This window comes from Macaca fascicularis, chromosome 7 (genome assembly GCF_037993035.2).
Source record: "Macaca fascicularis isolate 582-1 chromosome 7, T2T-MFA8v1.1".
Lineage (NCBI taxonomy): Eukaryota > Metazoa > Chordata > Mammalia > Primates > Cercopithecidae > Macaca > Macaca fascicularis.
Genome location: NC_088381.1, coordinates 117,637,501 through 117,652,040, shown reverse-complemented (window position 1 = coordinate 117,652,040; position 14,540 = coordinate 117,637,501). Strand labels below are relative to the sequence as shown.

Here is a 14,540-nt window from a genome sequence, read left to right as displayed (position 1 = left end):
AGCTCATTTAGAGTCTAAATGAAAAAAACCCATTTGTGTTCCAGAAACTTCAGGACATGATATTTAGCTTAGTAACTGTATTGTAGGAGAAAAAAATTGAGTTATTTCACTGATGAATAAAAATAACTAGATATAAATAGAAGTTATATTCCTGAAAATTCTCAGCAATACTTTAAGTAGCAAAGCTTTAATGATATATCATTTTTAAAACTCAAAAACGACATAGAAACATGGGGAATTTTCAAAAATACCCATATACAAAGCAATATACATGAAATGTGTGTGTGTATAAACATACATACACATACACATATATACATGTATATATTTATTTACATTAATAATATAGAATAATACATACTAGTAGAAGGTAAAACTAATAAGACTGCATCTTGGTGAGAGGATCAATGGTTTTTTAAATTATCTGTTTAAAAATTTCATTTTTGTAATTCATAACTTCTTTCATTAATAATGATTTACTGTCTAATCAGTAAGAATAGGTAGAAAATTAATATCACTACCCATGGACTCTTACCTAGAGGCCAGTCTGACCTATGAATAATTCTAGTGGACATATCTAAAAAGAGATGTATGTCAACAAGAGCTATTGTGGTTAAATATGAACATAATTTTTCTAAGTTGCACTAAAGTCGCTACCTGTCTAACAGAAGCAGGTATCTGTGATTAATGATATAAGAAAAGACATTACTATGCCAATAGCCATGAAGGCTAATACCACTAGATGAGATACCTCTTGCCAAATGGATACAAATGTTAAAGAGAGAAAACACATTTTTTCATAGTGTCAATTATGACAAATTGGTAGCTCCAAAAATGAGAAAGACCAGGCTCATTATTTCTAAGATGTTGAGGCTACACACTTAATTGGAGGGAAATGTAAACAGTGATTACTATCTTACCCAAGATGCATCATGAACATCAAAACAGTCTTGGAGTTCACTGTGTCTCCTACACCCATAACCACCAAAATATATTAGTCTGAAAAACAAACACAAAAGGACACACTTTAGGAATTCTGTTTCCAGTTTGTTCATAGAAAGCTGAAAAAGATCCTCTCACCTTAACAACCCAAACACAAAATCACAGTTTAAAAAGAATAATTTCAGAGCTGAGGGAACAAAGAGACCTAAATAAACCAATTCCAGAAAGTGATGAGCTCTCAATGGGAAAGAAGAGACCCATAGCTGCTTTCATCCCTTGTGTAACAGCAAGAGGAAGAATCCAGCACACACAGGGTTTGTAAGAAGAAGCTACTCAAATTTTTAACAGCTACATTTATATTGGCAAGGCAAATTAGACTTCTTTATTTATTCTTTTTGAGACACAGTTTCCCTCTGTCACCCAGGCTTCAGCGCAGTAGCATGAACATGATCTCGGCTCACTGCAATCTCCACCTCCCGGGTTCAAGCAGTCCTCCTGCCTCAGACCCCTGAGTAGCTGTGACTACAGGTGTGTGCCACCATGCCTGGCTAATTTTTGTATTGTTGTAGAGATGGGGTTTCACCATATTGCCCAGGCTGGTCTTGAACTCTTGGGGTCAGGTAATCCTCCCACCCTGGCGTCTCAAAGTGCTGGGATTTACAGGCGTGATATGGTTTGGCTGTGTCCCTACCCAAATTTCATCTTGAATTCCCATGTGCTGTGGGAGGGACCCAATGGGAGGCAACTGAATCATGGGGACAGATCTTTCCCAGGCTGTTCTCGTGATAGTGAATAAGTGCCATGAGATCTGATGGTTTTTGTTTGTTTGTTTGTTTTGTTTTGTTTTTGTTTTTTGAGACAGAGTCTCACTCTTGTCTCCCAGGCTGGAGTGCAGTGGCGTGATCTCTGCTCATGGCAACCTCTGCCTCCCGGAGTGAATCTCCTTCCTCAGCCTCCCGAGTAGCTGGGATTACAGACGCCTGTCACCATGCCTGGCTCATTTTTGTATTCTTAGTAGAGATACGATTTCACCATGTTGGCCAGACTGGTCTCGAACTCCTGACCTCAAGTGATCTGCCCACCTCGGCCTCCCAAAGTGCTGGGATTACAGGCATGAGCCACTGCGCCCACTGATCTGATGGTTTTCAAAAGGGGAGTTTCCCTCCACAAGCTCTCTTCTCTTATCTGCCGCCATGTGAGACTTGCCTTTCACTTTGAGCCATAATTGTGAGGCCTCCCCAGCCACATGGAACTGTAAGTCCAATAAATCTCTTTCTCTTGTAAATTGCCCAGTCTTGGGTATGTCATCATCAGCAGTGTGAAAAACGCCTAATACAAGGCTTGAGCCATGGCGCCCGGCCCCAAATTAGCATCTGAAGAAACCCAGCCGCTCTCTTCCACAGGAGGCCTACAGGCTGCTGCTTGTGCTGCCGCCATGTCTCTAGTGATCCCTGAAAAGTTTCAGCATATTTTGCGAGTACTCAACACCAACATCGACGGGCGGTGGAAAATAGCCTTTGCCATTACTGCCATTAAGGGTGTGGGCCGAAGATATGCTCATGTGGTGTTGAGGAAAGCAGACACTGACCTCACCAAGAGGGCGGGAGAACTCACTGAGGACGAGGTGGAACGTGTGATCACCATTATGCAGAATCCACGCCAGTACAAGATCCCAGACAGGTTCTTGAATAGACAGAAGGATGTAAAGGATGGAAAATATAGCCAGGTCCTAGCCAATGGTCTGGACAACAACCTCCGTAAAGACCTAGAGCGACTGAAGAAGATTCAGGCCCATAGAGGGCTGCGCCACTTCTGGGGCCTTTGTGTCCAAGGCCAGCACACCAAGACCACTGGCCGCCGGGGCCGCACCATGGGTGTGTCCGAGAAGAAATAAGTCTGTAGGCCTTGTCTGTTAATAAATAGTTTATACATCTTAAAAAAGAAAAGAAAAGAAAAGAAAAAGAAACCCAGCCATAGAGGGAATTTAACCTACTCCTTAACTCTTTCACATAATCTTCAGGGAGGGATGAGGGTCAGTCACCAACAGCTGGAGGCAGAGGAGAGCTGAGAAAATCCCCTTTAGGCAATCTAAGCTTTGGACTACTAAAGTTTGGGATGCAAACAGGAGATCTGAAAGAAACACCTCAGGGGCATGCCAAACATTTACACCCTATAGAGTACCTGCCCTCCAAAGGCCAGGGGAGGAAATGCAAGGCTGAAAGAGGTCTTCCAGGGTGCAGAAAGCATAAAGTGGGATCAGAGAGCAAAGAGAATTGCCTCGTGGCCCAATGACCTACCAACTGGACTATAAAACATGGAGAGATCTCCCACAGTTCTGAGAGGCAGGAATGCAGCTGTGAAGCACAGCAGAAAATCTCAGTGCTCAAATAGGGATCCCTAGTATAGGAAAGTACTGTTCTAAAACATTTGAAGCCAGAGGTAAAACTCAGTCAAACTAAAGCTACAACAAAGCCCAAATACAAATTACCTACAAATTAGACTGACTCAGCTCTTACTCTAGCAACCTAAAAAAGAAGAAAGGGCATGTCCCTTTCTGAAGATAAATATAATTTATTCCAATCTTTACTGTTCTTTCAGACAGAAGATCTGGCATATAATTTAAAAACTACAGGGAGGTTGAGGCAGGCGGATTGCTTGAGGGCAGGAGTTTGAGATCAGCCTAGGCAACATAAGGAGACCTGTCTCCACAAGAAATTAAAAAAAAAAAAAAGGAAAGAAAGGTGTGGCAGTGCATACCTGTAGTCTCAGCTACCCAGGTGGCTGAGGTGGGAAGACTGCTTGAACTCAGAGTTCAAGGTTGTACTGAGTTATGATCACACCACTGCACTCCAGCCTGAGTGAGATGAGACCTTGTCTCAGTTGTACCCAGTTATGATCACATCACTGCACTCCAGCCTGGGTAAGAGTGAGACCTTGTCTCAGTTGTACCGAGTCACCACTGCACTCCAGCCTGAGTGAGGTGAGACCTTGTCTCAGTTGTATCGAGTTATGATCACACCACTGCACTCCAGCCTGAGTGAGGTGAGACCTTGTCTCAGTTGTACCGAGCCACCACTGCACTACAGCCTGAGTGAGAGTGAGACCTTGTCTCAAAAAAATAAAAATTACAAAATACACAAAAAGGCACAAAAAAGCGGCCCATGATGATGAAAGAAAAGACTCAATATAAATAGACTCAGAAAGAGGTGGTCTAGATAATGGAATTATCAGAAAGGGCCTTTAAAAAAACTATGATGAGGATACTAATAGTGGAAAAATGTGGACAACATGCAGGAATAAATGGTTAATTTGAGCAAAGAGATAGAAACATAAAAAAGAACTAAATGGAAATGCTAAAAATAGAAAATAAGATGTCAGAACTAAAGAATTCATTATATAGGTTAAACAGCAAACTTTTAAAAAAAATTTCCTTTCTGGAACTTGATAATTAATAAACTTGGCACAGCAATGGAAAACATCAGTAAACTTGAAGACAAGTCAATAGATTCATAAAAAATATCCAAGTTAAAACACAAAGAAAAGGAAAGAATGGGAGGAAAAGAAACAGGTAGCCAAAGCTTTGTGGAACAGTATCAAAATGGTCTAACATACATGTAATGGGAGTCCCAGAAGGGGAGACAAAGAAATATGGCAAAGAAATATTTGATAATTTAATTACTAAGAAACTGATGGAAGCTATCAACCTCCAAACCCAAGAAGCTCAGCACACTCCAAGTTAAATACAAAGGAACTACACCAAGGCATAATTAATCAAATTATTTAAGGGCAAAAATACAGAAAAGATAAAGACAAAAAAAAAGACATATACAGAGAAACAAAAACACAAATGAGGGTAAATTTGTCACAAAAAAGATGGAAGCCAGACTGGGCACAGTGGGTCACACCTGCAATACCAGCAATGTGGTGGGCTGAGGCAGGAGGACTGCTTGAACCCAGGAGTTTCAGGTCTGCCTGGGCAACATAGTGAGATCCCCATCTCTACAAAAAATAAAAAAAGGCTGAGTGCTGTGGCTTATGCCTGTAATCTCAGCACTTTGGGAGGCCAAGGCAGGCGGATCACCTGAGGTCAGGAGTTTGAGACGAGCCTGACCAACATGGAGAAACCCCATCGCTACTAAAAATACAAAATTAGCTGGGTTTGGTGGCGCATGCCTGTAATCCCAGCTACCCAGGAGGCTGAGACAGGAGAATTGCTTGAACCCGGGAGACAGAGGTTGCGGTGAGCCAAGATTGCGCCATTGCACTTCAGCCTGGGCAACAACGGCAAAGCTCCGTCTCAAAAAAAAAAAAAAAAATTAGCTGAGTGTGGTGGCATGCACTTGTAGTCCTAGCTACTTGAGAGGAGGAAGGAGGAATACTTGAGCCCAGGAGTCTGAGGCTGCAGTGAGCCATGATTACATCACTGCACTTCAGCCTGGGTGAGTGATGGAGTGAGACCAACCCTATAACACAAAAATAATAATAATAAATAAAGGAAATAAATAAAAGTAAGAAAGGAAGGGAAGAAAAAAGAGAAAGAAAAATGGAGGCCAAAAAGCAATGTAATAAAACCTGTAAAGTGCTGAGAGAAAAAAAATCCTGTTAACCCAAATGGTCAAAGAAGAAATCATAAGGGAAATTAGAAATTACCTTGAGATAAATGAAAACAAAAACAACAAAACTTATGAGATGCAGCGAAGGCAGGGCTCAGAGGGAAATGTATCACTATAAATGCCTACATTAAAAATAAAATCTCAAATCCATAACGTAACTGTACAAGTTAAGGAACTAGACAAGAACAAACTAAACTTACAGAGAGCAGAAGGAAGAAAATGATAAAGGTTGGAGGCGAGATAAAATAGTGAATAGAAAAACAATCAAGAAAAACAACAGACCAGACAGGGTGGCTCATGGCTGTAATCCCAGCACTTTTGAGAGGCCAAGGCAGGCTGATCACTTCAGGTCAGGAGTTTGAGACCAGCTTGGCCAACATGGTGAAACCCCGTCTCTACTAAAAATATAAAAAAATTAGGTGGGTGTGGTGGCAGGCGGCTGTAATCCCAGCTACTTGGGAGGCTGAGGCAGGAGAATCGCTTGAACCCAGGAGGTGGGGGTTGCAGTGAGCCACGATCATGTCACTGCACTCCAACCTGGGCAACAGAGTGAACAGAGTGAGACTACGACTCAAAAAAAAGAAAGAAAGAAAAGAAAAGAAAAGAAAAGAAAGAAAAGCAACAAAACAAATGTTGATTCTTTGAAAAGATCAACAAAATTGACAAATGCTTACACAGCTGTACTAAGAAAAAAGTGAGCAGATTCAAATTACTAAAATCAGAAGTGAAGATACTACAGAATAAAAAGGATGACAAAAGAATACTATGCTGGGCATGCTGGTTCACATCTTTAATCCCAGCACTTTGGGAGGCCGAGGTTGGCAGATTGCCTGAGTCCAGGAGTTCAAGACCAGCCTGGCCAACACGGTGAAACCTTGTCTCTAAAAGTACAAAAAACTCAGCTGTGCGTGATCGCGTGCAACTGTAGTCCTGCCTGTTTGGGAGGCTGAGGTGGGAGAATCACCTGAGCTTAGGAGGTAGAGGCTGCAGCAAACCAAGACAGTACCACTACACTCCTGCCTGGGCAACCAGAGTGAGACCCTGTTTCAAAAACAAACAAACAACAACAACAACAAAAAAAACAGAATACCATGAAGAAGGGTATATCAACAAGTTGGATAACTTAGATGAAATAGAAAACTTCCCGGAAAGACGCACACCCTCAATGCCGGGCACAGTGGTTCATGCCTGTAATCCTAGCAATTTGGGAGGCTGCGGTGAAAGGATCACTTGAAGCCAAGAGTCTGAGACCAGCCTGGCAACATAATGAGACCCTATCCCTACAAATAATAAAAATCTTAGTCAGGGATGGTGGCACGTGCCTGTAGTCCCAGCTATTCAGGAGGCTGAGGTGGAAGGACTGCTTGAGGGTTCAAGGAGTTCAAAGCTGCAGTAAGCCATGATAGCACCACTGCACTCCAGTCTGGGTAACAGAGAAAGACCCTGACTCTTATAAAAACAAAAACAAAATATATCTCAAGAAGAAATAGAAAATCTGAATAAACCTGTAACAAGTAAGACGATTGAATCAGTAATCAAAACCCTCCCAAGAAAGAAAAGCCCAAGACCAAATGGCTTCACTGGCGAATTCTACCATATATTTTAAAAAGAATTAACACCAATCCCACTCAAACTCTTCCAAAAAAAAAAAGAAAAAAAGTGAGGAGGGAATACTTCCTAACTTAGTTTGAGACTAGCATTACCATGATACCAAAGCAAGACACATAAAATACAACTAAATATATCTGATAAGGGATCAACACCCAGAATACATAAAGTACTACTGTAACGTAACATCAAAAAGACAGACAACTCGTTTTTTTAAATGGGTAAACGATTTGAATAGACATTTCTCCAAAGAAGATGTACAAATGTCCAATAAGCTAACATCATTAGTCATTAGGAAAATACAAATCAAAATCACAATGAAATGCTATTTCACATCTGCTAGTATAGCTATTATTAAACACATACACACACACACACACACACACACACACCCAAAATAAGCATAGGTGAGGATGTGGGGAAACTGGAAACCTTGTTTCTTGCTGGTGGGAGTGTAAAATGGTATAATCACTAAGGAAGATAGTTGGTGGTTCCTCAAAAACTGAAACATAGATTCATCAAATGACCCAGCAGTTCTATTCTTAACATATATACTCAAAAGAATTGAAAATTGAATCAAACAAAGTTATATGCCAACACTGACAGCAGCATTATTCACAAATAGCCAAAAGGTAGAAACAACCCAAGCATCTATCAACATATAAATGGCTAAACAACATGCGGTATATATATACAGTGGAATATTACTCAGCAATAAAAAGGAATAATATATGCTACAACATAATGCACCTTGAAAACATCATGTTAAGTGAAATAAGGCAGACAAAAAGAACAAACATTTTATAATTCAATTTTTATGACATACCTATTATCTGCTTATTCGTAAATTATTATAGACGGAAAGATTAGAGGTCACCAGGGGTTGGAAAGAAGGGAGAATGGGGAGATATTGCTTAATGGGTACAGAGTTTCTGTTTGGAGTAATTAAAAAGTTTGGAAGTAGGTACTGGTGATGGTTGCACAACATTATGAAGGTAATTAATGCCACTGGATTGTATACTTAATATAGTTAAAATGAAAAATTTTATGTTTTATGTATTTACCACAACCTTTCAAAAAGGTGTAGCAAGCCGGGTGTGGTATCTCATGGCTGTAATCCCAGCACTTTGGGAGGCTGAGGTGGGCGGATCACCTGAGGTCTGGAGTTTGAGACCAGCCTGGCCAACATGGTGAAACCCTGTCTCAACCAAAAATACAAAAATTATCTGGGCATGGTGGCAGGCACCTGTAACCCCAGCTATTTGGGAGGCTGAAGCAGGAGAATCCCTTGAACCAGGAGGCAGAGGTTGCAGTGAGTAGAGATCACGTCACTGCACTCCAGCCTGGGTGACAAGAGCTAGACTGTCTCAAAAAAAAAAAAAAAAGCATAGCAAAAGGCAAGTCTCCCTCCTACTCTGTCACTTAATTCCCTTGCCTAGGGCAATCACTGTTACTGGTTTCTTTTACATATTAACAACAACAAAAAAACCTTTAAAGGTCCAAAAATATAGGGTAGATTAACCTGGAAAAACAAAGGCAGAAAACCATAGTGGCTTACAGAAACACACGTCATTGTCATAAGCATTCAAAGATATTCCCTTTATATAAGCCTATGTAAGGTTCAGCGATAGAGTTCAGTCCTATGTTTGCCTCTAGCCCTTAAAATGCTTTTTGCAAACGGAAATGACAAAAAGTTAAGCATAACCAGGAAGCAAATCAACAAAGCTATCAATTACTCCTCCTGAAAAATTATGTATATACCTGTGAATAAAATTCAATGATATGTTGAAATACTTGTTACAACCAAGTAAGATTTATATCAGAAACACGAGTATATCATATTAGAAAATATTTAATGACATCAGTACTTAAATGAGAAAAAAACCTCAAACGACTTTAAAAGAAAAAGTATTTAATAAAAATCAATACTCATTGCTCATAAACATCTAGGTTTAAAAGGTAAGGTTATGTTTTATCTTTTATTTTTTATATACATATCTTTTTTTTTTTTTTTTTTTTTAAAGACAGAGTCTTGCTCTGTCGCCCAGGCTGGAGTGCAGTGGCGCAATCTCGGCTCACTGCAAGCTCCTGAGTAGCTGGGACTACAGGCGCCCGCCTCCGCGCCTGGTTAAGTTTTTGTATTTTTAGTAGAGACGGGGTTTCACCATGGTCTCGATCTCCTGACCTCATGTCACCCGCCTCGGCCTCCCAAAGTGCTGGGATTACAGGCGTGAGCCACCGCGCCTGGACTATTTTTTTTTTTTTTTAGACAGAGTTTCACTCTTGTCACCCAGGCTGGAGTGTAATGGTACAAGGTACAACCTTAGGTCACTGAAACCTCCGCCTCCCAGGTTCAAGCAATTCTCTTGCCTCAGCCTCCTGAGTAGCTGGGACTACAAGTGACTGCCACCACGCAAAAAAATAATCTTTGTATTTTTAATAGAGATGGGGTTTCACCATGTTGGCCAGGCTGGTCTCGAACTCCTGACCTCAAGTGATCTGCCTGCCTCGGCCTCCTAAAGTGCTGGGCTTACAGGCGTGAGCCACTGCATCTGGTCTGTATTTTATATTTTATATATCCTTTTATATATACTTAATATACTTAATAAAGTAGGCTGGGCGTGGTGGCTCACGCCTGTAATCCCAGCACTTTGGGAGGCTGAGGCGGTCAGATCATGAGGTCAAGAGATCAAAACCATCCTTGCCAACATGGTGAAACCCCGTCTCTACTAAAAATACAAATATTAGCTGGGCGTGGTGGTGCATGCCTGTAATCCCAGCTACTCGGGAGGCTGAGGCAGGAGAATAGCTTGAACCAGGGAGTCGGAGGTTGCAGTGAGCCAAGATCATGCCACTGCACTCCAGCCTGGGTGACAGAATGAGACTCTGTCTCATAAAAAAATAATAATAAAGTAAAAAATATATAAATACATATACACTTAATATAATAAATATACATAATATAAAATATATAATATATAATATATTAAGTATGCATTATATATAAAATATAAAATATATAAAAATAAGTCTCCATATATATGGAAATAAAGTATATATATATTTTCCATATATATGGAAATAAAGTGTACATGTAATTTCCATATATATGGAAATAAAGTATATACAAATATATATTAAGTATATATGTAAAAGTATATATAATATATAGACATATTTTATATTATATATACTATGTGTTAAGTATATGTTAAAGTATATATTAAATAACATATACTATACATGCATAGTGTATGAGTCAGGGTATTTGAGTCAAATACTATACTATACATGAGTATATGAGTCAAATACTATACTATTCATATCCTCCTGCCTCAGCCTCCCAAGTAGCTGGGACCACAGGTGCATAGCATGCCACCACACCTGGCTATTTTTTTTCTAAATTTAGTAAAGATGGGGTTTTGCCATGTTGGCCAGGCTAGTCTCCAACTCCTGGCCCCAAGTGATCCTCCTACCGCAGCCCCCCAAAATGCTGGGATTATAGGCGAGAGCCACTAGGGAAGGTCGACATCAAATATTTCAAATCTCTGATTTTAAAATGGTAATTTAAAACCTTACTGACCACTTTGAAGGATACTAGAGAAATGACTCCTGAACACTGATCCAAAAGGGGAAAGAATCAAGCATTTATCCTGATTTTCCTATACAGTACCTTAGGGTTAATAAACAGTTAAAGAAAGCTTCTTTTTATAGAAGTATTCCACTAACAAATTAAGAACAAATAATAGAATTAGAATATCATCACTTTGCATATTCTTGTACAAAAATGGATCTAGGCAACAATCATCGGTGCTTGCTAACATACAGAGACAACCAAACATGTGCCTACTAATGTCTAAAAATAGTTAGCTATGGGCCGGGCGCGGTGGCTCACGCCCGTAATCCCAGCACTTTGGAAGGCGGAGGCGGGTGGATCACGAAGTCAGGATATCGAGACCATCCTGGCTAACATGGTAAAACCCCGTCTCTACTAAAAATACAAAAAAAAAAAAAAAAAAAAAATTACCCGGGTGTGGTGGCGGGTGCCTGTAGTTTTAGCTACTCAGGAGGCTGAGACAGGAGAATGGCGTGAACCCAGGAGGCGGAGCTTGCAGTGAGCAGAGATCGCACCACTGCACTCCAGGCTGGGTGACAGAGCGAGACTCCATCTCAAAAAAAAAAAAAAAAAGCTATGGGCCAGGCGTCCTGGCTCACGCCTGTAATCCCAGCACTTTCAGAGGCCGAGGAGGGTGGATCACCTGAGGTCAGGAAGTCAGGAGTTCAAGACCAGCCTGGTTAACATGGTGAAACCCCGTCTCTACTAAAAAATACAAAAATTAAGCCGGGTGCGGTGATTCATGCCTGTAATCCCAGCACTTTGGGAGGCGGAGGCAGGAGGATCACGAGGTCAGAAGTTCGAGACCAGCCTGGCCAATATGGTGAAACCCCGTCTCTACTAAAAATACAAACAACAACAACAACAACAAAAAAACTAGCCAGGCGTGGCGGCACACGCCTGTAGTCCCAGCTTCGGGAGGCTGAGGCAGAAGAATCGCTTGAACCCAGGAGGCAGAGGTTGCAGTGAGCCGAGATTCCACCACTGCACTTCATCCTCGGCAATAGAGGGGGACTCTATCCGTCTCAAAAAAAAAAAAAAAAAAAAATTAGCCAGGCATGGTGGTAGGTGCCTGTAATCCCAGCTACTTAGGAGGCTGAGCTCACAGGAGAATCACTTGAACCCAGGAGGCGGAGGTTGCAGTGAGCTGAGATCGCACCATTGCACTCCAGCCTAGGCAACAGAGGAAGACTCCATCTCAAAACAAACAAACAAACAAACATAGCTATGAAGTACTTTTTATTTGCTCCCAAACCAACAACCAACACAAGAACATTAATTTGCTTAAGTTTCTAGATCTAAGTACCAATTTACAGAAAATAGAAGGTGTAGATGAATACGTTAAATGATATCAGAGATACAACCAACACAGTGCAGACTATTGGGATTCTACAGCCAAATGACATGGTTTCTTTATCAAATAAATTTCAAGAACAAAACAACAAAAAAAGACCAAAAGGAAATATCTAGAATAAAAGCAACTTGAAAGGCATATTGGCCGGGTGCAGTGGCTCATGCCTGTAATCCCAGCACCTTGGGAGGCCAAGGCAGGTGGATCACAAGGTCAGATCGAGACCATCCTGGCGAACACGGTAAAACCTGGTCTCTACTAAAAATACAAAAAAATTAGCCAGGCATGGTGGTATATGCCTGTCGTCCCAGCTACTCAGGAGGGTGAGGCAGGAGAATTGCTTGAACTTGGGAGGCAGAGGTTACAGTGAGCCGAAATGGCACCACTGCATTCCAGCCTGGGCGACAGAGAGAGATTCTGCCTTAAAAAAAAAAAAAAAAAAGAAAAAAAGAAAAAAAAGACATATAAATTGATTGCAATGTATAGACCTTATCTAGTCCTCTACTGAACAAATTGTTTAAAAACATTTAAGAGACAAACAAGCAAATCTGAAAACTGGAAATTGAATACCGAATGATATTTTAAAACACAAATAAAATTTAATAAAGTAATTAGCAATGAAGAAAACCCTTAAAACAAAAAATATAAGAACTCAAATAACAAAGTTGATGGCCATAAAATATGAGGAGCTGAAACAGAATTGTTAGAAATTAGGAAAGAAAGCCAGGCACAGTGGCTCACACCTGTACTCCCAGCACTTTGGGAGGCCAAGGCGGGTAAATCATGAGGTCAGGAGTTCGAGACTAGCCTGGCCAACATGGCGAAACCCCATCTCTACTAAAAATACAAAAATTAGGGCCAGGCGCGGTGGCTCATGCTTGTAATCCCAGCACTTTGGGAGGCCGAGGCTGGGGGACCACAAGCACAAGGGATTGAGATCATCCTGGCTAACACAGTGAAACACAGTCTCTACTAAAAATACAAAAAAAATTAGCCAGCGTTACAGTGTCCCAGTTACTTGGGAGGCTGAGGCAAGAGAATTGCTTGTCCCAATTACCTGGGAGGTGGAGGTTGCAGTGAGCTAAGATCGCGCCACTGCATTCCAGCCTAGGTGATAGAGTGAGACTGTCTCAAAAATAAATAAATAAATAAAATAAAAACACAAAAATTAGCCGAGCATGGTGGCAGGCGCCTGTAATCCCAGCTACTCAGGAGGCTGAGGCCAGAGAATCGCTTGAACCTGGGAGGCAGAGGTTGCAGTGAGCAGAGATCATGCCATTGCACTCCAGCCTGAGTGACAGAGTGAGGCTCCATCTCCAAAAAACAAAAAACAAAAAATCAGGAAAGAAATAAAAGGGGAGAAAAACTCATTTCAGAAATGAAGACAGTGTTACAAATAGCAAAGAGACAATTATCACAGAAAATACAGTAAAGGACATAAAGAATAAAAATGTGAAAAACCACAAAGAATAGTTAAAAAGAATTAGCAAGAAATGATAAACAGGGAGTGGGGAGCTAAAATGTTCATCACTAAAGTTCCCCTTCTTCCCAAAAATGGAACAGAAGGATTACAAACATAACTCGCAAAAACTGGTGTTGAAGGAATGGGAGGCAGAGAGGGATGAAGAGGCTACCATCTAGTTTTATTGATGCTCAGAGTAGGGAAATGATAGATGTTGTTCAGAGAAAAAGAATGAGTAATATGTGAAAGTATAAACATAAGCACTGGATTTACTCAAGGTCCTACCCAGTGCAATAAGGAAACAAAAAGTTTAAAGATTAGAAAGGAAGAAATACAACGGGCATTATCCACAGATACTCCGATTATTTAGAAAATCAATTGCTATCCTGAAAAAACTCATACCTTTAAGTGTTCTGTATTTTAGCCAAAAGTTATTATCTTTGCTTAGGTAGACATAATGCATTAAGTGCAACTGCTGCATTACCTGTCTTTATATACCCAGCAGGAAAGTTTATCACGTGGTGTGGGTGGTTGTCCTTCAAAGTTGGTGATTTTTTCCCAAATGTAGGTTCCATCTCGTGTTCGTAAATTAACAAAATAAAGCTTTAAAAGACGAGAACACTATTAGCAGACACGGCATTTAAAAATTAAATCTACATCAGAGGGAATGTGATCCAAGAATTAATACTATTTTTTTCTTTTTAATAGGTAAGCTTGTTACCTATTAAAAATTAAAAATTGTAGAATAAAAACGAGACTGTTTCAGGAGTAAAAATGATATATAAAACATATTAAAATAGGTCTTTCCCATCCTGCTCTTATCCTATGAATATCAATTAAATATGCAGTTAATTCCGAAGCAGAAAGACACAGAAGAAGAGAAGAGCAGAACTGCTGCATTTTCAATCTAGCTTTAAAATCTTTAATCATAAGTTTAAGGTTTTCTAT

The 14,540-nt window shown here is 40.4% G+C and overlaps 2 protein-coding genes across 6 annotated transcripts in view; one reads left to right on the top strand and one right to left on the bottom strand.

Moving 5' to 3' along the window:
* The window catches only part of KLHDC1 (kelch domain containing 1), a 60,166-nt gene that overhangs the window by 29,059 nt on the left and 16,567 nt on the right, over positions 1–14,540 (bottom strand). For all 5 annotated transcript variants that reach the window (XR_001492457.4, XM_005561191.5, XM_005561192.5 and 2 more), the window contains exons 4-5: positions 14,077–14,195; positions 921–999 (exon numbers count right to left, since the gene is read on the bottom strand). Coding sequence is in view for 4 of the 5 variants with exons in the window: in XM_005561191.5 (XP_005561248.1) it covers positions 921–999; positions 14,077–14,195 (198 nt within the window). In the remaining variant the exon portion in view is untranslated. The remainder of the gene's footprint in view (positions 1–920; positions 1,000–14,076; positions 14,196–14,540) is intronic.
* LOC102128483 (small ribosomal subunit protein uS13-like) lies at positions 2,332–2,873 on the top strand. Its single transcript, XM_045396372.2, has one exon. The coding sequence runs from the start codon at positions 2,378–2,380 to the stop codon at positions 2,834–2,836; it is 459 nt and encodes a 152-aa protein (XP_045252307.1). The 5' UTR covers positions 2,332–2,377; the 3' UTR covers positions 2,837–2,873.